The 22,475-nt window shown below is 38.4% G+C and overlaps 1 protein-coding gene across 10 annotated transcripts in view; it reads left to right on the top strand.

The window, feature by feature from the left end:
• Srpk2 (SRSF protein kinase 2) overlaps positions 1–22,475 on the top strand; it is a 232,652-nt gene that overhangs the window by 184,618 nt on the left and 25,559 nt on the right. For all 10 annotated transcript variants that reach the window (XM_010634020.3, XM_010634021.3, XM_019208926.2 and 7 more), the window contains 8 exons: positions 90–198; positions 1,495–1,582; positions 1,880–1,967; positions 4,464–4,570; positions 17,500–17,665; positions 19,269–19,294; positions 20,510–20,756; positions 21,631–22,113. In XM_010634020.3, the coding sequence (XP_010632322.1) occupies positions 90–198; positions 1,495–1,582; positions 1,880–1,967; positions 4,464–4,570; positions 17,500–17,665; positions 19,269–19,294; positions 20,510–20,756; positions 21,631–22,113 (1,314 nt within the window). The remainder of the gene's footprint in view (positions 1–89; positions 199–1,494; positions 1,583–1,879; positions 1,968–4,463; positions 4,571–17,499; positions 17,666–19,268; positions 19,295–20,509; positions 20,757–21,630; positions 22,114–22,475) is intronic.

Raw genomic sequence — 22,475 nt, 5'->3', positions numbered from 1 at the left:
TGTTAATCTGATTCTATTATTTTAGAGCTTTTTTAATGACATCGAGAATTGACAGATGAAATATGTTACTATCCCCCCCTTTCTTTCAGGTGGCTATCATCCAGTGAAAATTGGAGACCTCTTTAATGGTCGATATCATGTCATTAGAAAGCTAGGATGGGGGCACTTCTCTACTGTCTGGCTGTGCTGGGATATGCAGTAAGTATTCTTTGTCATTGCTGTGCTTGATTCTGATATAGTTATAGTTCATCATCTATTTCCTAAGGAGATATTCCTCAGAATCATCATGGCACATAGCTGCTTAGGTATGCCTACCTCAACTAAATTTTTCCCCCCTTTTACTTTCAAGTTTATTTGCTTAGGTATTTAAAAATATGAACTCTCTTAGGGTTGGTCTGTCTGTCTTTCTTTTCCTTCCTTCCTTCCTTCCTTCCTTCCTTTCTTTCTTTCTTTCTTTCTTTCTTTCTTTCATATAGGGTCTTGCTATGTAGTTCAGGCTGGTCTTAAACTCATGGTGATCCTCCTGACTCAGCCTCCTGAGTGCTGGATTTATTTCTTAATATTATTTCTTGAAATTTCTTTTCATGAGGATAATTTTTTTTTAGTAGTTCGTGTCATAAAAACATTCAGCAGTTGGAAACTGAATAAAGAAGATGTGGTTTTTCTATAAAATGGAATACTACTCAGCCATAAAGAATAAGCAATTAGATTCATTCATAGGAAAATGGATACATATTGAGGATATACTCCTAAGTGAAATAAATAAGTCACATGTGTAAATACCGAATAGTTTCTCTGGTATGAAAAACCATAATAATACATAAGATCCTAATGAGATAATAAAAAAGGGCTAGAGGTGTAGGGAAAGTGGGAAGGGTAGGGGAAAGGTAATAAGGGAAAAGAAAAAAATATGGAAAAAAAGTGTTTGTAAATGGGGAGGGGAGGAGGGGGTGAAGGGAGGGCAGGGACAAGGGGAAAAAATGAGAACCAAGACCTGTCATGTAAAGGTACAAGATCCCAATGATGAATGTAACTGTACTTTATACCTAAAATGTACCAATAAACTCAATGAGGAAAAAAAAAAAAGCCAGATTAAAATCATTAATAGCTTTTCCAAATCAGTGTTCTGTGATGTTCTTTAAAAGCTGTGACCCATAGTAATAAACACCTTGCTGCTCAGTACATATATACATGTGTATTTGTGTGATGCATGAATAGAAACAAGTGTTAGAATACTTTTCCTTTCTCTGCGTGGTAACTCAGACACATTTATACTCTTATTTATTAGAATGAAGTCAAAATAACAAAGAGAGTGTCTTGCCCCGTGGACACTGTGTTTTAAATTATGATTCCCATATTTGAAAAGTAATATTTCACAGGAAAACTTAAGTCTCTGTTCATTGCATAGACTTCATTATAGCATCGCTTTTTTGGCTAGTGATATAAGTAACTATGCCTCTTTTTTTTTTTTTTTTTTTTTTTTTTTTTTTAAAGGGGGAAAAGATTTGTTGCAATGAAAGTTGTAAAAAGTGCCCAGCATTACACAGAGACAGCCTTGGATGAAATAAAATTGCTCAAATGTGTAAGTACTACAAAAAATGTTAATGAATGCTATAAGGAAAATAAATGACTGATTTTATAGAGGACTTTTTTGGGTAATATTAAAATAAAGCAGAAGGGCTGTGGATTTAGCTCAAGCACCACACCTGCCTCACAAGCACAAGGTCCTGAGTTCAATCCCCAGAACCCAAAAAAAGAATTTTTATAGGTTTTCATGCTAAATCTTCTATTTGAAAACTACCACTTTGTGGATTGGTGTAAGAGAAAAGATTCTGCATTTTAAATTCCTCTGATCCTGTATTCATTTTTCTTTGCATAGGTTCGAGAAAGTGATCCCAGTGACCCGAACAAAGACATGGTGGTCCAGCTCATTGATGACTTCAAGATTTCAGGCATGAATGGAATACGTATCCTTCTGGATGGCTGAATTGTAGTGTATTTTCTTTCTACTTTAAACAACAAACAAGAGTATGTATTTATTTGGTACTGGGGATCAAACTCGGGACCTTGCGCTTACAAGACAGGTGGCAGATCCACTGAACTAAATCCCCGGCCCCAAACAAGATTATTTAAAGCTTCTGTAGCCATCTATATCCCCTTTACATAAGGCTTCTAGGAGCATTAAGAAGTCTTATAAAATAGGACACCTAGAGTAGCTTGATTTTGGGTGGAATTAATTATTGATCTTTTGTCAGTAATGAAGATGAAGCTTGTGCCATGGAGGTAGAAATGTATGCCAGTACATCTCTGTGCTTTAAACTTTTTAAAACCAGTGCACAAGGGCAATGTGGCTTTAAATATGTAGGAGGTAATGTATTTGTTGACTGAATAAAAGGAAAAATGCTCTGTTAATGCTGACTTACCCAAATTGCACTTCAAGTACTGTTAGTACTGACTAGTCCTAATAACTCTGCATTCTATTTCCAGGGTATTACAACTGAGTCTTTTAAATAAAAGTGTGCTACTGAGGGTCATCTTCTGCTAAGTGAGTGCTGAAATCCAGGTCCCCATCCCAAGCCGTGCCTGTGTGCGTGCGTGCGTGTGCGTGCGTGTGTGTGTGTGTGTGTGTGTGTGTGTGTATGTGCAGGAATGCTCATGCACACCCTTGCTGCAGTGCTAGAGAAGGGAAGCCTCAAGCATAGCATTTTAGGTAGGTATTCTTCCCCTGAGCCACACTACTTACCAAATTCAAAACTTATGATGATATGGTTACAGCTCTCTATTCTTTCTCTTTTGTTGAATTATTATAAAAGAAATCCTAGATGTCATGTTCTTCTACCTATGCAGATGTCAGTGTACATCTTGAAAAACTGTGGATTTTTACTTTAGTGACTTCAGGAATCAAGCCTGGGTACCCTCTATCACTGAGCTATGCCCTAGCCTTTGTTATCTTTTAAGACAGGGTAGCCCATGCTGATCTCAAATTTGCAATCTTATGTTAGTCTATAGTAGAGTAATAAAAAAAACTCATAAAATTAATAATACATTGATGTCCTATCACACTTCATTTTCTTAATCACAAAACTGACTTTTTAAAAGAATAGAATCACATTTCAGAAAATATTTTTATCAGTCCTCTTCCTCCTAAGTCTGTATAAACTCAACTTTGTATAATTTGATTAAATTATTTAATTTACATATTTGCTCTTTTTTAATGAAATTGGTCATGAGTTTTTTTATTTCACTTTTAGCTTTCTTGGTTTTTGGGACAGGGTCTCACTATGTAGTTCAGGCTAGCGTTAAACTCACTATGTAGCCCCTGCTGGCCTTGAACTCACAGTGATCCTCCTGCCCCAGCTGTCTGAGAACTGGAATTACAGGTGTGCACCACCATGGCAAGCTTTTTTTGGTGTTTTGAGATAGGATTTCTCTATGTAGTTCAGGCTTCCCTTCAACTCTCTATGTATCCCAGACTGGCCTCAAACTCACAGCGATCTTCCTGCCTTACCCTCCTGAGTGCTGGCCTTACAAATGTGCACCACAATGCCTGGCTTATCTTTATTCTTTTTCTGTTGGAATATGATATTGTTTGCTTTGTCAAAAAAATTATTCTAACAGAAATTAATGATTTTTTGAAAGATGAGTTTCTTGGTCAGCTACAAGCTTAGGTGCTTGGCTTGCCTTTACAAAAATAGCCTTAGTCCTGACTTTAGGTCCTATTGTAAAAGAAATGTGTCTAGCTGAAAGAGAGCCGAAGCATCTCATGACTTTCTCTTATCCTTCCCCTTCCTCTGCCTGAGCAGTTGACAAAGGGTAACCCCAAAGGGCAAACAAGAGAGAGTATCCCAGGACATAAAGCTTATAGCTGAGAGCACAAATGGAGAGTAGAGATAATGTCTGTAATTTTCAAAATATCCTGTGCATATATATGTCCATGCTGAAGCTCTTTATGCATGGGCCTTCACATACCTCTTTTGAGATTGATTCTAGATCCTTTGAATGCCATGTCACCCCTATCTCAGTGGTGTAAAAGCTGACTTTTAAAAATGTTTAAAGAATTCTAGATTCCTGAGTTTTCATTATTACAGTATCTGCTCAGGCTGTGCTGAGAGGTGTGTGTGGAGAGGGGTGGGAGTGTAGCTCAGTATGGGTTGGGATTTGCCTTGGCCACCGGTGCACTCTCTGAGGCGTACTCTCCTTGCTTCCACAGTGGGGGTCCTTATATATTTCCTAAAGTGACTTTTAAAATAATATGTGGGATGTAGTAAGTACTTAGTAAAAAACATCAGTTCTTTTTAATTAGGTGAGATATAACAAGTGACTACTTTTGAATAGTATTGATAGTATTGATAACAGTTTTTTACAAACAAATAAATTATTGCAAGTGATGCACATGGTGTTACTTTTAGTTTGTGCCTCATTCCCAGAAATGCATCCACAAATGATCCTTAACCCAGTCCCAGATGTGTGCATGGTCTTCGAAGTGCTTGGCCACCATCTCCTCAAGTGGATTATCAAGTCCAACTATCAGGGCCTCCCAGTACGTTGTGTGAAGAGTATCATTCGACAGGTAAGGTTTCTGAGGCAGCCCCCCACCCCCATTTACCCTATTGGCTAGCCTTTCCTGTGGATCTGTGTGGACACGAATGTCTAACATTTTGAACTAAATCAGCTTTATACTTATTTAATGGCGTGTTATGCCATCTTGGAGAGGAAACAGTGTGAGTGTCAGGCACACATTTCTTTTGACATATCTGTCTTTTTTAAGATAATTGATGTGGTATACTCAGAAACTGTTATATCCCTTATACATAACTACAAAACATTCTTCTTAGTTTCTTAGAAACAATAAATAAATATAATAAATTGCTCATTTGTAATTATTTTCTTAGTAGCTTTGGATAGAGTGAAAATCAATGTTTTGAGTTGCTTACAGATTCAGTTTTATGGGGAATAAATTTAGAGGATCTAATTAATGGAATGGGGGTGACTGTAGTAATAATACTGTACTGTAAAACCAGATGTGGTGGTACACATTTCTAATCCCAGTACGTAGGAGGTTGAGATAGTAGGAGTGCTGCAAGTTCAAGGCCAGCCTGGACGGCTTACGTAGTGGGTTCAAGTCCAGTCTGAATTATATAATGAGACCTTGTCTCAAAAAGCAACAACAAAAACAAAAACTAAAAAAGAACCCCTGTAGTGTATACTCGAAATTTGCAGAAATCATGTTTTATCACAAATCCGCAAAAAATAACAAGATAGTTTAATTCATTTGCGGTAATCATTATACAATGTATAAATATATCACAACATCACACATGACACCGTAAATGTATTGTTTTTATTGTTTTAATTGTATCTCAGCGAAATAGGGGAACAAGCCTGGAATCATGGGAGGAGGGCTGCAGAGAGAAAGGCTCTCTGAATTGGCATCTATCAATCAGATTGAAATACATCTACATGAATTGAGGTTATACAGGGAGCATTGTATTAGATGTGTACTTTATTCAACTGCTTTACTGAAAAAAGGTCCTCACTGAGGGACTGGCTTAGGAAAGATGCTTCAGTAGGTGTTGGTAGCATGAAAATGTGCGTAGATGGGAGATACAGTTAGCAGTGTTTACCAGATTCAGTTTTGTGCATGAAATATGTATGTCTGAATTTCATTTATTTCCTGTATCTCCTCAATTAGGAAATTTGCAGAGATAATTTAATCTAGATTACCTGTAATGGTATAATGATTATCACAGACAATTTTGCAGAGTAATATGTCCAGGAAGTTGCTTGGTTTCCTTGAGAAGTTGGCTAGGAGGGTTAGGAGCCCTTCTCATACATTCCGGTCTAGAGCTTAGCTTGGACTAGGCCCATCTGAGGATTTCAGACAGGAAATTTAGACATTGGTCTAGAATATTTAAGTAGGTAAAGAATCACAATGGTTCACCTATAAAGATTTGTCAATTCAAAAGACAGGTGCCTAAAAATCAGCCTTCCTAACAAACTCATTGTATAAAAATTTCAAAGCTTAAATTTGCATAGTGAAAGCATCCTAGATTATATTTTTGAAATTGTGAGTAGATAACTTTCTTTAGCTTTCCTGTGTGTTTCTCAGTTATCTTTGTCCTTTTGTGCTGCACATTGGCAGCTTGTCCTCTGACATTACAGGTGTTACTTGAGGACAGGCTGGCTGTCCTGGCTTATCTCAGTTGGATTGAGATACTACTTCATGACATGCTTGGAGTATGTGCATGCTTATTGAACATGTGTAGTTTACATTAATAATACATCTGTTCCCTTTTAGATTTCAGGTATTTGCATTTTCATATCCATTCATTATTTTAACATAGGCTAATGTCTCCAGTAAAACAATAGTTTTAATGTAGAAGAGGATATGTAGTGAGATGAAATTAATATATTAATCGGTTATTCTATCCCCAGATGATTCTCATATATTTGTAGCTTTTAGTGGTAACTCTAAAACTCTTTGAAATATCATCTTGTTAAAACTTGACCATGTAATATTAAAGGGTTTACATATTCAGAGAAACATAGTTTAGGGGGCCAGGGATTTAGCTCGGTGGTTCCACCGCCTGCCTTGCAAGTCAAAGGCCCGAGATTGATCCCCGGTACCAAAACAAAACAAAAACCATAGTTTATAAGTAGCTGCCTGCATGCATTTCACACGGTCTCCCTCAGTCACCAGAGCCTATCTAAACCCACATTCAGCAGTGTCTGCTACTGCCGTAAGTGCTTGGCTACATCCCACCTTCAACATGGCAGTGCGGAAAGGTGAATTTACAGATGAACAGTTGGTGTTTATTACATTTGGAGAGTGGGAAAATAAAATCTAGCCATTCTTACTTAGCAAGTAAGGAGATGGTAATTCAAAAGATAGAATTCTGAGATTTTCATGGAACTTCTGAGTGTAAGTATTATCTTGACTGAATTCACATAGTCTATTCTTTGTGAGGGCTGAAGTTTTGATTGGTTCTGTAAGAATTTCACAAAGAAAAAAATAAGAATTTCACAGTGAAATTTTGATTTTGTCATATGGTCTACACTTTGTTCTTACGTGCCATGTTAATGGAATTTGTTTTGTTTTGGGGAGTGTGTGTACCCATGTATCCTTAAGGAAAATATGAAATGTGCACTTTTTTCTAAGCTTATTTAGAAATTTCATGTAATAAACTGTTACATATCTCAGCCAAAAATCTGCATACATGTGTTTCAACTTCATTCCTTTGATTCAGCCTGTTGGTTCAATATGTCTGACTCCTGAGTAGTACTGGGAAGATCTTTTATTGATAGACCTACACGATTATATAATTTCTCAGAACAAAGTAGGCCAGTTCTTTCAGTATTTTTCTGTATTGGCCATCTTCTCCTTCAAAACCAGGTGTACCTGACCACGAGTAATTGTCCATGTTGTCACTTGCCATTCATCACCAGGCACCCAACCATTGAACTCTTCTGTTTTGTGCTTTTTACTCTTAATGTTCTTTATGCTTTTAGGGTCACCATCCTTAGTTCAGGCCCAATCTCCTGCCAGTAGTTTTTCTTAGGAGTCTCTGTTCTCTCTGTGAGCAGCCAATTCTATTCCAGTTTTTTCTCTTTTCTATTGCCAGTTACCTTAAATAAATCATTGCTTTAATAATTCATTTTCTCCATTTAGAAACCTTTACTGGCTTTCCAACGCCTGTTTGCTAAAGCTTAATGTTACTGACCTTCTTCATGAAGCAGTATAGTGAGTGATGAAGAGCTTGGGTTTGAAGTCACAGTTACCCTGCTGGAGCCAAAGGATTTTGTCCATGTTGACTAAGCTCTGTAAGCCAAGATTTCATTGTCTATGAAGTGGAATTAACAGTGAGACCTTCCTCACTAGATTATTATGAACATATGAAGAGATACTACTATAGATACTATGGAATACTTACTCACTGCTTACTCTGTTCTAGGTATGGATTTGAATACTTGTCTGCCAGTTTATCTTTACTGTCAGTTTGACTGGATGTAGAGATTATTGAGGAAGTGATTGGATCTTGGGGTTTATGCTCATTGGTGGATTCATCCACTGATGTTCATAGCTGAATATGCTGTTAGTAGGTAGGCCTGGTTGGAGATAGGTCACTGGGGGTATGCCGTTAGAAGGTAGATCTATTGGGCTGGGGATTTAGCTCAGCGTTTCTGCCGCCTGCCTTGCAAGCACAAGGACCTGAGTTCGATCCCCGGTACCAAAAAAAAAAAAGAAGAAGGAGGAGGAGGAGGAGGGAGGAGGGAGGAGGGAGGAGGGAGATCTATTGCTGGCGTTGTCCCCTGCCTTTCTTCCTGGCTACCATGATTTGTGTAGCCTTGTCCCACGGTGTCCTTCCACTGTGCCATTTTTGCCTTGGAGCCAGCCAAGCATGAACTGAACCCTCTGAAACTGTGAGCCAAAATAAACTTCTCCATAAGTTGTGGATGTGTTGGGTATTTTGTCCCAGCAGTGGGAAAACAGCTTAACGTAGTTTACTTCACTGAAACTCACAATGTCTCTATAAAATAGGTATTATTAGTTTCCTGATTTTATGGAAGAGGAAACTGAGGAGAAGGCTAGGTAATTTGCCCCTAGTGAGGAAATAACTTAAGTACTGAATGCTGGAGAGGAATTGAAACCCAAATAGTGTAGCTTGAGAGCTCATCCATTCACTTTTTTTTTTTTGGCCAAACAGTATAGAATATGTTTGGAATGGTATTGGGCCTGTGTTCAGTAGAAGTTAAATCATTTCTTCCAGAGAACCCGTTTAAGGTCTTCTCACCTGGTTTCAGCCCAAATTTCCCTCACAGACAACCATTTATGTCCTTCAAGTACCCATTTCCCTTCTGAGTTTATGAATATTCACAGATGTGGCAAGCGGTCATAAGCACATACAAATTTACCAGAATTTTTATTCATAAGCTTTTACTTTTTCATTTTGTTTGTAGTTTGCAGAAAGTACTTAATGATGATCATCTTGATTCCTAAATGCACCTTTCCATTTTTTTATTTCCACAGTTTTTTTGGGGGGGGGTACCAGGGATCAAACTTGGGTCCTTGCACTTGTGAGGCATGCGGCAGCACTACTGAGCTAAATCCCTAGCCCTATTTCCACATCTTTGATAATTTTTTTTTCCTTGAGCTGTTGAAGGCACTTTTTTGTGATTCTGGTGATTGAACCCAGGGCCTTTGCACTGAGCTACATTTCTTTAAAAAAAAATTTTTTTTTTTTTTGGTACTGGGGATTGAACTCAGGTCCTTGCCTTTATGAAGCAGGCGATGAAACCACTGAGCTAAATCCCTGGCCCATTGTTTTTTTTTTAATTTTTTTTTTGGTATTGGGGATCAAACTCGGGTCCTTGTTAAAAATGTTTCATTTTAAGACAGTCTTTACCAAGTACTAGGTTGTCCAGGTTGGGGTCCAGTTTATGATCCTCTCCCATAACCCTGGGATGATGGGCATGTGTCACTTGACACCTGATTCTCATTTCTTCTGTACCCACATATTAAAGGTTCAACCAAAATCTTCTTTGACAGAGGCCACTTACTACCCCAGTAGAGAGTGATAATCCTTTCTTCTTTGGAATGTCTGCAGACCACATTTGATCCTTCAGCTGAAAGAGATAGTCTCATTCTTGGCACAGTAAGGCCAAGATAGTGTCAGTCTTGGCACAATTGACATTTTCAACTGGATAAATCTTTATTGAGGATGCCTGTCTTGTACATTGTAAGGCATTGAGCAGCATCCTGGACCTCGTAGCCTAGATGTCTCTGGACTTGGGAAATATCTGAACTTTATCAAATGCCCCCCAGGGGCAAAATTTCCTCTCTTTCCAAACCATTTGAATAGGACATAGTGCAGGGTATACACATTTTGGCAACAAATTTGATTTCAAGTGCTAGCTTTGACACTTCTTTTTTTGTGTGTTTGATCAAATTACTGAGCCTATTTCCTTATTTGTAAAAACAATGCACAATTTGTAGCTTTATTTTGAAGATTTGTGAGGGCCTAAATTATATAAGTAAATATAAAGCCTTCATAATGAGTTTATAAACTAGCTATCACATCATCTAAACCTTGTGAGGTGGAATAGTCAGTCACCTTGGATTCAGGGGTCATATGTCCCATATTCCACATCCTGTTGTATCTTCCTTCCCCTTTTAGGTGGTCCTGAAGTATTGTGGTTGATTTTTTTTTTAAAACTTTTTTTTCCTCATTTACTTTATTGGTACATTTTAGGTATACAGTACAGTTACATTCATTATTGGGATCTTGTACCTTTACATGACAGGTCTTGGTTCTCATTTTTTCCCCTTGTCCCTGCCCTCCCTTCACCCCCTCCTCCCCCCTTTACAAACACTTCATTTCCATTTTTTCATTTTCTCATATTTTTTTCTTTTCCCTTATTAGCTTTCCCTTACCCTTCCCACTCTTTAGCCTCTTCCTATTTCACATTGTCCATTATATCATTAGGACCTTATGTACTATTATAGTTTATTCACACGAGAGAAACTATTCAGTATTTATACATGTGTGACTTATTTATTTCATTTAGGAGTATATCCTCAATATGTATCCATTTTCCTATGAATGAATCTAATTTCTCATTCTTTATGGCTGAGTAATATTCCATTTTATAGAAAACCCCTTTTTTTTTTCTTAAACGAAGGAAGAAATGTATGTTCCCTTGTTTACAAGATGACTGACCTTTCTCTGATGTCAGTGACTCTGAGAGAAATTTTACCACTTGTTTATTTTCTGTCAGTAATGACAGGACTGGATCGACTGCTTTTTTGGTGTTACTTACATACTGTTGTCAATCCTCTGATCAGTTCTTAGCTGTCCTCATTTATCCATGGTGACCCAATGCTGGAGCAAAAAAAAAGGGCTATGTTGGTCACAGCTGTGGGCTGCTGTGTGCAGTTCACGCCCAGACCGCTTCTCTGGCCTCAAGCACAGTCTTGTGACTGTTTATTGGCCTTTCATCTATCTATCTTTCTATCTATCTCTTTCTCTTTCTTTTTATATAAATCAGTTTATTGAGTTCCATTTTATGTCCACCTTTTTTCTTCTTTCTAAAGTTGAATAAAGGGGGGTGTGCTTCTGATGGCATTGTTTGTGGTACATTAAAAGATGTGCCTCGGGTGAAGGCTTTTAAAAAATCTTTTTGTACTTTTTTTTTAACAGTGGCTTTGACTTTCTTATGTAATTGAAGTTGAAGTTGGCATTTTACTTCTTGAAACTATATAGTTTAATTCATTACTCTTTACAGAAACCTTGTAAGAAGGTGGCTGCTTGCCATTAGATAAATGCAGCTTGCTAAGGGCATGACTCTGATTTTGGTGACTTTGCTTTACTGGTGGAAAAACTAGCAATTACATCTTATATCTCTCAATTTAAAAATTATTAGTCTTTCTGTTATTGTGATCTAGCAGTCATTTTGCTCTTTCAGGTGCTCATTGCTTTATGCTTTGTGTTGTGCCAGCTAGTCCTCACCTCTCCTGGTGATGTCAGGGCTGCTGTCTGCTCTGCAAGAGATGCTGCATGGAGAGGGTTCCAGTCTTCCCTAAGGTCCCACAGGTACTGTAAAGGATTAGGAATTGAATCCAGATGGTGTAGCTCTAGCATCTGTGCTCTTAACTCTGGGGTAGTGAGATTTCCTTACTGTAAAGGATTAGGAATTGAATCCAGATGGTGTAGCTCTAGCATCTGTGCTCTTAACTCTGGGGTAGTGTGAGATTTCCTGCACAGAAAGATTTGGTATTATTATTGGGGGGGGGAACCGGGGTTCAAACTTGGGTCCTTATACTTGCAAGGCAGGCAGCAGAACCCCTGAGCTAAATCCCCAGCCCTTGGTATTATTTTGAATTATAGCATATCTTTGTGAAAAGTGTATATTTGTGTCTTTAGTAAATGATTTTTCTTGTGAAAAAAGCTGATAATCAGATTGCTTATATAGTGCAGCCATTAGATTTTACAAAATATGTAATTTGTAATGTATGCCACAGTACACAAGCTAACCGGACTTCTGAAGACAATGTTTTCACATACTTACTCTTGGTGGGGTGGCATACCCTGGCGCTCATCTCTTAGCACCGTCTGATTTTGTCTGCTTGTATTTACATAGCATTTTAACATTTGTCATTGTACTTGGACCAGTATTGTTTAGTTTTAGACTAGTTTTAATAATAAGTTAATAGTCATTTTTATATTACTTGATTTTGGTTGATATAGTCAGACCTATGATTCTGTGTTAATTTTAAATCCTTCTCAGATTGTGAGCCCTTTGCTCACAGATTCAGGAATGGCTCCCTTTCAAGAGAGGTCAGCCTCTCCACAGCCTACTGCTCTGGGCATCTGCGTGCCAACTCCTCCCCAGTGCTTTTCATCAGGACAGTTGCTGCATTTCCTCATTAACTATCTTGACTTGGAGGAGATTTCAGAACAGTGAGGCTGAGGACAACATCTGCTAAATATTTTATCTGAGTCTGTCTCTCATTCTTGTCCTCTTTTATTATAACAGGTATTCTCCATACTTCATGCACTTCTGCGTCATGGTTTTCACAGCCAGTTTGTAGAATTTGCCTCAGTGTCTCTTGCACTGAAGAAGAGAGATCCACTGGGAGATTGAGCTTTTCTAGGAGGAAGTTTTCTGGGCTTAAGGAGAGCCCCTCTGGTGTTTTCCTGCACACCCACAGTAATTAATATCTAAATTAAGGACTTCCCCTTGAGGCCAGCCTCCTCCTGTCTTCCAGCCCATCTGGCTGTCCTTTGGGGCTCCTTTGACACTTCGTTAGCTTGTTACTAACAGCATAAGAGGCAGGCAAAGTCTCATCACCCAGTGTCCTATTTTTCAGAGTGGGAGGAAGAAAGTCCCCACATTGTCACCAAGGTCAGAACATAGCTATAAAAGTTGCTTTTATTCCATTCTTCATACACTTTACAATTTTGGAAGAAGCTCTGTTCTTTAGATAGAGTAAGGCAGGGAGACAGCCATAGAGAAGTCTCCATATTATTTTGGGCCTACCTCTTCCCTTCTGCAGGATTATAAGACCTGTTTCCAGCAAGTCATAGAATAGAGTAGCAGGTTATATTGTTAAGACAAATGGCAGATGATACTGAAAAAGCCTTATAGACCATATTGATCAAGCCCCTTATTTTATAAGTGAATCTGAGGTTCAGAGACAGGAAGTGATTTGCTCTAGGCCATAGGAAGTTAGTTTCTGGATCAGAAACTAAATGGGGGCCTACTGGCTTGGACTCCACCTCACGCTTTACTGATGCTGAACTCTTGGGTAAGACTTCCCCTGGGCTGTAGATGGTTGGATTGGTCCCAGCTTTCCTAGAAGCCAATGGATCTCTGCTGCCTCCTGCTGCAGACACGATGCAAGGTTTTTTGGCAGGCTAGGCAGGCATGATCTGACAATGGAAGACTAAGAAGGAAAAGTTAGTAAGGGCTCCTGTTAGCTATTTGTCAGTTTTCTAAGAGGAGATCTATCCTTGGACATGCAGCTTGATTCACTGTTTTTATTTTTCCATCATTATGATTATTCTGCACAAATGGCTATAAGATTGCCATCAGTGTCAATCTGGGGTACTTTAATACTTCATAATATACTGGTTGAGAACAGAAATGCTGTTATTGAAAATAAAAGTATTCCTCTTAGCTACAGCTGAAGGCTTTTTAAAGAACAGTTCAAAATTAAAAGAAATTGTGAAGTTAGAGTTTTATTGCTGGCATTCCCCATAAAAGCTTACCAGCGAAACCCTTTTATATTAGGGGTCAAGACACCTGAGATCCAGAGAAATTTAATAAATTAAGAAAGTGTAGTTATCTTGTATTAGTACAAGTATTCTGACTTAATTCAGTTATGCTATTTGTTTTGAGCTTCCTTTGTGCTAGATCTTGCTTGTTTTCCAGTTATTTTTGAATCTTGCTATATTTGTATTTAGATAGATATGTCTCTCCCTTTTATAGAAAGGAAAGAGTGAAGCACCTTTCTCATGAATGAATGTTTGAGTAGCAGTTTAAGGATGGTCTGAGTCCCGATGTTTTAATACTATGCTGCATCTCTTTAATGATTTGGATTTGTTAACTAGTTTGCTCCAGTGCTATAAGGTATAAGGTCTTATATTCAATTGTGAGACACAACCAGTGCTTTTAAAGAAAGGGAGCCCATCTGAATCCAGTAGCCACTATTTTAGAAATTTGGAACCCTAAGTTCTCACTGAGAACACTTTGTTTTGAGCACATCATTGTCATTGGGAACTCCTGTTAATACATTTGCATACTGAGTCATGTTAGCTCTTACATGTGGAGCTTCCCACACAGTGGAAGTCTTTAAAATGTGAAAAAGATAAGAACAATTTATGTGCATGAAAAGCCCCTGAGCAGATATCTTAGTTTCCAAAGGATGATAATGACATTTTTACTGCAGGTCAGTATCAGATAACAAAGGAAATTTTAGTTGAAATAATTTTAAATCATTTGAAATTTCTTCAAAATGTTGTTCCTTTGGCCTTTATTGATTGGATATCATCACTGTGCCTATTCATTAATTTCTTGTACTTCTTTTATTCAGGTATAAACACTCTACATCATTACTTATTTGTATAAGGAAGATAATGAAATGTGTATGAGTAGTATATAGTCCTACCAGACTGTGTTCCTCTCATGAGTATAACCTTTTTAATGGAAATACATAATGATATTTTCTTACTGTTGGTCCTTTGACATTTTAAATATAATGTAAAATATAGTTGAAGTATTATTTTAGACAATAGGTTTTAAAAAATCAGTTTTAGAGTCTACAGTTTTTTTGCCAGGCATGGTGGTGCATGCCTGTAATCCCAGCACTGAGGAGGTTGAGGCAGGAGGATCACCATGAGCTCAAGGCCAGCGTAAACTACACAGCAAGACCCTCTTTCCAAAAAAAAAAAAAAAAAAAGTTAAGTTTATTTCCCTTTCATTTTGCTTATACTTAACTAGCAAGTTGTCAGTATCTTTGTATATTCTTAAAAATAGATTTGTTATGCATATGATTCATTTTGGGTTTTCTTTTACCCAGTCCCCAGTCCCTAGTCCCCATGCCCTAACATGAGTGAGTAAGCTGAGGACACAAAGATCATAAGCACCCTAAACACCAGGGTCTTTGTTCACACGCGCACACCTCAGCTCAGAGTCCAGGTGGTGCTCTTTCCATGAGTTCATGTAAAAATGCCTCCCCCCCAGTGATTGTTGGAATTTTAATACCTATTCAAGAAACAGATATTCTTTATTCGTTTTCCTTCTAAAATCTCTATTCCTTCATCCATTGTAATGTGTTGACTGTGAAAATAAATTAGCAGGTACTCCAGGGAGGCAGAGACATTGGGATTTGCTGTGTTGGATGATGATGTCTTATCTTTTTGCTGATCTCTCTCACACTTATTGTCTCTTGTAGACAAGATGCCCAAGTGACTTTTAGCTTTATTTGTTGAGATTTTAGAACTTCTAGTATATGGAAACATTTATTTTATTTATTTATTTATTTTTGGTACCAGGGATCAAACTCGGTTCCTTGTGCTTGCAAGGCAGGTGGCGGAACCACTGAGCTAAATCCCTGACCCAGAAACATTTATTTTAAGCTAAAGTTTGATTATGGAAAGAATTGGAAAATAACCTTTGGTGAAGATGATTTGGAAAAAATATTGGCCTTATTTTAGATCAGGGGCACTCTATGAGGTTCTGTTTGTTGTAATGTGATAAGCATGCGAATATTTTCACTCAGTACTTTGTGTTAATGCTATAGTGCTATCTAGATAATTGATTTGCTATTAGTACATGTTTATATTTCACAATATTGATGTTTGTTTTGGGAAACTGCTACATGCATATGACATATTTTGCTCATTTTCAGTCCTTCCCTACCACCTTCACTTGGACACTTCCCTGGGATATTTTATACCCTGTGATTATATTACCTATTTACCTTCTTTTTCTGTAATATTGAAAATGTATGCAAATCATTAGCCACTAGGGAAATGCAGCTCAAAACTGAAGTGTAAAATGGGAAGAAAGGAGCTAAAGGTGTAGGGAAGGTGGGATGGGTAGGGGAAGGGTAATAAGGGAAAAGAAAAAAAATGTGAGATAATGGAAAGATGAAAATAAAGTGTTTGTAGATGGGGAGGGGAGGAGGGGGTGAAGGGAGGGCAGGGGTAAGGGGAAAAAATGAGAATCAAGACTTGTCATGTAGAGGTACAGGATCCCAACAATGAATGTAACTGTGTTGTATCCCTAAAATGTACCAATAAACTCAATTAAAGCTGGGGGAAAAAAAAAAAAACTGAAGTGTAAGCTGGGTATGACAGCTTAGAGTCCTGAGACAGGAGGCTCACTTGAGCCCAGTAATCACTATGCTGGACAGCATAGTGAGTGACTGTCTCACAAAACAAAAATCACCGTGAAATGAAATGACATGTCATGCTCATTGGAATATCTTAAAAACATACATAGATACCTGGTGGGAATATAAAATGGTGCAGTGACTGTAGAAAATAGTGTTCATCCAGAGGCAAATGTAGATTTAAATAGTCATTCTCAAAGCATTGACCAACCAGTTAATAAAATAGCAGAGTTCACAAATCATTTACTCATTGAAGTAAATTTGTTTTATAGATAAAATATGTCCACACAAAAGCATATATGTGAATGTGCATAGCAGTAGTATTGTGACTAGCCCAGAATTGGAAGCAGTGCAGGTGTCCATCAAATGAATGGACCAAAAAAAAAGTCACATATCTACCTGGTGGCCTACACCAGTATCCCAGCACTTGGGGAGGATAAGGCAGGAGAACTGCCATGAGTTTGATGCTAGCCTAGTCTACATAGTGAGTTCAAAGCCAGTCTGAGCTACATAGGGATACACTGTCACCAAAAAAAAAAAACAACCAAAGAAAAAGTCACATTCCATACAATGGGTTATCATTTGGTAGTAAAAGGAAATGAAATTCAGGTATATCGTATACCAGAATGAGTCTTGGACATTATGCTGGTTACTAACGACCGCTCTGTGTCCATGTAAATGAATTGGCAAGTAGATTAGTGATTTGTTAGGGCTGGAAGAGTTGGAGGGAGATGAGGAATAATTGCTAATAGGTATGGTATTTTTTAGAGCAGTGAAAATGTCCTAAATTAGGTAGTAGTGATGGTTGCACATCTAAATAGCATTGAATTGTATATTTAAAGGGTTAATTTTTTCAATAAAGTTGTTATTAAAGAAGTGATTATAGAGATATATTTGCTTCCATTTGCGTAATTTCTCTCTGGAATGATAAACAGTGGCTGCTTTGGAAAGAAGAGCCACATTCCTGTGGGTCCAGAGTTGGGGGGTTATTATGTCTATTGAATTTTGTATCATGTGCTTATATTACCTATTTCACAAATAAATAAAAGTTTAATAGTCAGGGTATTAATACCTTCTTTCCTTCTCAATTCTACTATGAACAGGTCCTCCAAGGTTTAGATTATCTACACAGTAAGTGCAAGATTATTCATACTGACATAAAGCCAGAAAACATCCTGATGTGTGTGGATGATGCATATGTGAGAAGAATGGCAGCAGAAGCCACAGAGTGGCAGAAAGCAGGTGCTCCTCCTCCTTCAGGGTCTGCAGGTGAGGGAGCTGGGTCTTCTGTGTTTCTGTCTGCTTGGGGGCACTGTAACCTTCTAGACTTGCACATTGAAGGTAATTGAGTCAGATGTGTACGTGAATAGTAGAAACTTTTTATAACAGCTTAGTTTCTAAGAATAACTGGATCTTTTTCTTGAGATGTTCCATTTAAATCATATTTTAATATTTGAATTGCTTATCTTTGTCCTTCATTAAATTAAGCTGGACATGATGACTGACACATGCCTGCATTCCCAGCACTCTGGGAGGATGAAGCAGGAGGATCACAAATTTGAGGCCAGCATGAGCAATTTAGAGAATTATTAGCTAGACTCTGCCTCAGAAGATAAAAAGGGCTAGAGATAAAGTTTAATTAAGGCCTTCAATTCATCGCCCCCCACCCTGACTTCTCTAAATTGGCTGGTGCTTCATCTATACCTGAAGATTTTCTTTTGTGTTGCCCACATTTCTATGGAGAATATAGAAACCACATTCTTATAGCCAATCTGTAGTCATCAGAATTATAGTTTCAGTTTTGTTGGAGTGCAGCCTTCTCTTTGGTTATCATAGCCATATCAGTATGAGCTTAAAATGGTGCATTTTAGTTATGAAAATTCTAAGAGTATGGAAAGAAGACCAGGTGAGATTTGAGTATTAGCATATAGAGTTTTATTTCTGAATGGTGACAGTAAGCGTTGACTGTGCTTTTGTACTCTTCATAAAGCCTGCTCTCTCCCTCGTGTGTTGTCAGGTAAGCTTACAGATGAAACAGCGGGGCTCCAGGGAGATATGCTCTCACTCCATCTCGTCTGCTGCAGTCAGAGTGTTATGTAGATTACGGAATCAGTCAGTCAAGCTTTTGATGATGATTGGAGCCTGATGTGATTCCAAGAACCATTGCTGCAGCTTGCTGTACTGTTCGATTTAAGTTAGTTTTATACAGCTTGCCAAATAGATGTCAAACACAGATGTGCATCTTCTCATCTTTGTTCATTTTATTGTCTATAAACAAATTTGGTTTGGTGACTGATTTATGCACTGTTCTCCATTTTTTTTTGCCTTTTGAGATAAGGTCTTACTGTATACTCTGGGCTATCCTTGAACTCACTATATACAGTAGACAGGCCTTGAATTTGTGGCAGTTGCCTTGCCTCAGCCTCCCAACTGCTGGGATTATAGTCATGTGCCACCACACCCAGATATATTCTATTTGTAAAAACTGTCAGTGCTTTGACACTGACTGGTTTTGAATTGGCTCAATATGAACAGCTCGAGTTTTTGTGTTTTTTTTTTTTTTTTAACGTTTTTCAACTTGGATAGTCATTAAAAGGCAGTAGTTGCTGGGTGTGATGGCATAAGCCTATAATCCCAGTTATTTGGAAGGCTGAGGCAAGAGGATCATAAGTTCAGGGCCAGCTCTGGTTATTTAGCAAGGCCCTATCTCAAACAAGAAGAGCTGAGGGTGTAGCTCAGTGGTAGAGTGTCTCTGGATTTGATTCCCAGCATGTAAGAGAACAAAAAACAAATATTTCATTTTGCTGTTTGAATTACCTGAAGAAATTTATCTATTTCCTCTAAACATTCATTTTGTTTTATTTTGTTTTAGTGAGTACAGCTCCACAGCAAAAACCTGTAAGTACTTCTACCTATACTTTCTTTTCAACCTGTTAAGTGCGACTATTGAGCTTTTCAGATTACAACAGATATGCTAATGTATATTAAAGTAAAAGCTAGATGGGCTGGGAGTGTAGTTCAGAGTTGTTGTACCTCCCTGGCAAGTGCAAGGTCCTGAATTCAATCTCTAGTACAATATATAAATAAATAAGATGTGTTTATAAAGATTCTGTAGCCTTAATTTAAATTGAAATGATCTCTACAGAATTGGAATAATTAAAACTATTGTAAGATCAGTCTTTCTTACACACTTTCTGCGGGTGAGGGTGGTCAAGTGTGGAGAATTGTGGGGTGATAAAGTTTGATTATTCCAAAATCATTTTACATTACTTCTGATTGGCATCCAAGTTACCTGGTTTTCTAATATAGTCGTCCTAATGTTTTTCTTAGCTACTTATTTACAAATAAGAGAATGTTGCCTATTTTGTGGTTCCTTCAGAACACTGTGCCCAACAAATAGCCCTTGGTTTGTAATAGAAGTGCTGATGTGAGGGGCAGGGAGAGTAGAGCTTCCGGCCTGCTAGGTCCTGAGTCACCCCAGGGTCTCATCTGTCCTGAGGGTGTGGGTTTCCTGATCCTGTGAAGCTTGGGACACTTTCATCCCCAGAACTGTATACGTCTCCAGTTGGATCCACACAAAGCCTGTTTTGTTTTTTTTAACTCTCTGACTCAGTATAATCATTTCTGAAAGTTCATGTTGTCTGGCTGTTTATAACAGCTCAGTACATGAGAGGCACACTCAAGCAGTGCTGCTGACTACCTGTTTTGGCAGGCTTTCCTTTTTTTTTGGTCAATTAGGTTACAATGTGCTACTTCATGTATAGGCAGTGACTCATAAAACTTGTAAAAGGACCTTCTTGCTTAAATCTGATTATTTTAGGATATGCATTTCTTCCTAGAGTTTAAATGGTGAAGCCTTGGTGATCTCAGCCATGTCCCTTGAGTGCCAGACTTGATAATAGACCCAGCACCTGATATGAGCCAGTACTGCTTTCTCTTTTATCAAGACCCTAACCACAAAGATGAATCTTCTGTCTGGGCTTACAAATTTCATTGAACATGATGTGAAAAATTAGCATTTATTGGTATTCTCCATGCTGCCAGCAGTTGTACTGTGATGTGGTTCCTTAAAAAGAGAAAACTGACCTATGGTATTTTCTTAACGTGTTGTAGATAGGAAAAATATCTAAAAATAAGAAGAAAAAACTGAAAAAGAAACAGAAGAGGCAGGCTGAGTTATTGGAAAAACGCCTGCAGGAGATAGAAGAGTTGGAGCGAGAAGCTGAAAGGAAAATAATAGAAGAAAACATCAGCTCTGCTGAGCCTTCCAATGAGCAAGATGATGAATACCGCCCAGAGGTGAAACTAAAAGCAGCAGAATTAGAGGAGACAGCTGAGGAAGAGACCACAAAGGACAACGGTCAGTGGGACCTGGAGATGGGGCTTTTCATGGATAGGGACCAGTCGGGTCACCACCACAGGATGGTTTGTGCTGCTGCCTCAGATATGACGGAGTCTGCCTTTCCTTACTGAGGAACATGGGAAACTCTACTTTTTTCACAGTGTACATTCCAGGCATATGTTAACATTTCAGAGCAGTTTTCAAAAAAATGATAGTGCCTGAGAAACACCATTTTTCTGTCATGCTGACAATGGCCCATCCTTTATTTAGTAATAAACCTTTTGCCTAACAATACTGCATCACAAACCTTTTTCCTGTAGGAAAGGGTAGAAGTCCAACTTTATTTATAAAACATTATCCCAAAAGTGTATTGTTTTGTTTTGTTTTTTGGGGTATTTTTTTGGTACCAGGATTGAACTTGGGACCTTGTGTTTGGGAGGCAGGTGGTGGGACCACTGAGCTAAATCCCATGCCCTTCTGTTTCTTTTTTTATAAGTATGTGTTTGTGATACATTAATTGATCCAAAAGCTTTTTTTTGGGGGGGTAGGGTTTTGCTATATAGTGCAGACTGGCTTTGAACTCACTGTGTAGTCTGGGCTGAGCTTGAAGTTGGAATGATCTTCCTGCTTTGGCCTAGTGAGTTCTGGGATTACAGGCATGTACCACTATACTTGGCTTCCCAAAAGCTTTTCCCAAGAAGAGTAGACCACTTATTAAACAAGTGAAAAATAAGATTTAGAAAACCTGAAGGTTTCTCTCAGAACTGGGTGGTATCAACGTTTGGTACATAAATGAAACATATTAGAGTGTATCATGTTGGGGGAGGTTAGGTGCCTAGTGCCTCTTCTTGAGGAGAATAAGTCCTAATTGCTACCCTGTCAACTTTTTAAGGTGAAGCTGAAGACCAGGAAGAGAAAGACGATGATGAGAAAGAAAACATTGAGAAGGATGAAGATGATGTCGATCAGGAACTTGGGAACATAGACCCTACATGGATCGAATCACCTAAAACAAATGGCCATATTGAGAATGGCCCATTCTTACTGGAACAGCAGCTAGAAGATGAAGAGGATGATGAAGATGACTGCCCAAATCCCGAGGAGTATAACCTTGATGAGCCGAATGCAGAAAGTGATTACACATATAGCAGCTCCTATGAACAATTCAATGGTGAATTGCCAAATGGACAGCATAAAATTTCAGAGTCCCAGTTTGCCGAGTTTTCCACCTCGTTGTTTTCTGGGCCTTTAGAACCTGTGGCCTGCGGTTCTGTGCTTTCCGAGGGATCACCACTTACTGAGCAGGAAGAAAGCAGTCCTTCCCATGACAGAAGCAGGACGGTTTCAGCCTCCAGTACTGGGGATTTGCCAAAAAGTAAGTGTCCTTTCCCACCCGCTGTTTGCTTCCACTTGGCATGTTGTGCACAGGCGCTGCTGAAGAATTGGCTGGAGGTGGTAAAGCTGTGAACACCATTTTCATTTTCTTGCTTTTATACTCATGAGCAAGAAATATGCTTTAAAAATACTCTGTGCCACTAGGCTTTCTCTTACTCTGTATATATGAAACCCCATTTCTGGGCTTTTGTCTCCCTCTCTTTTTTTTTTTTGTACCAGGGATCCAATCCAGTCCTTGCGCTTCTTGCGCTTGCAAGGCAGGCGGTGGAACCACTGAGCTAAATCCCCAGCTCTCTCATTCTTGATTTAGTCAGTGACATCAAACATTCGCAAAAACCCTCC

The sequence above is a fragment of the Fukomys damarensis genome, unplaced genomic scaffold (assembly GCF_012274545.1).
Source record: "Fukomys damarensis isolate Sample0158 unplaced genomic scaffold, DMR_v1.0_HiC HiC_scaffold_4, whole genome shotgun sequence".
NCBI classification, from domain to species: domain Eukaryota; kingdom Metazoa; phylum Chordata; class Mammalia; order Rodentia; family Bathyergidae; genus Fukomys; species Fukomys damarensis.
The sequence above is the reverse complement of the archived record's forward strand: the minus strand, read 5'-3'. Positions and strand labels throughout refer to the sequence as shown.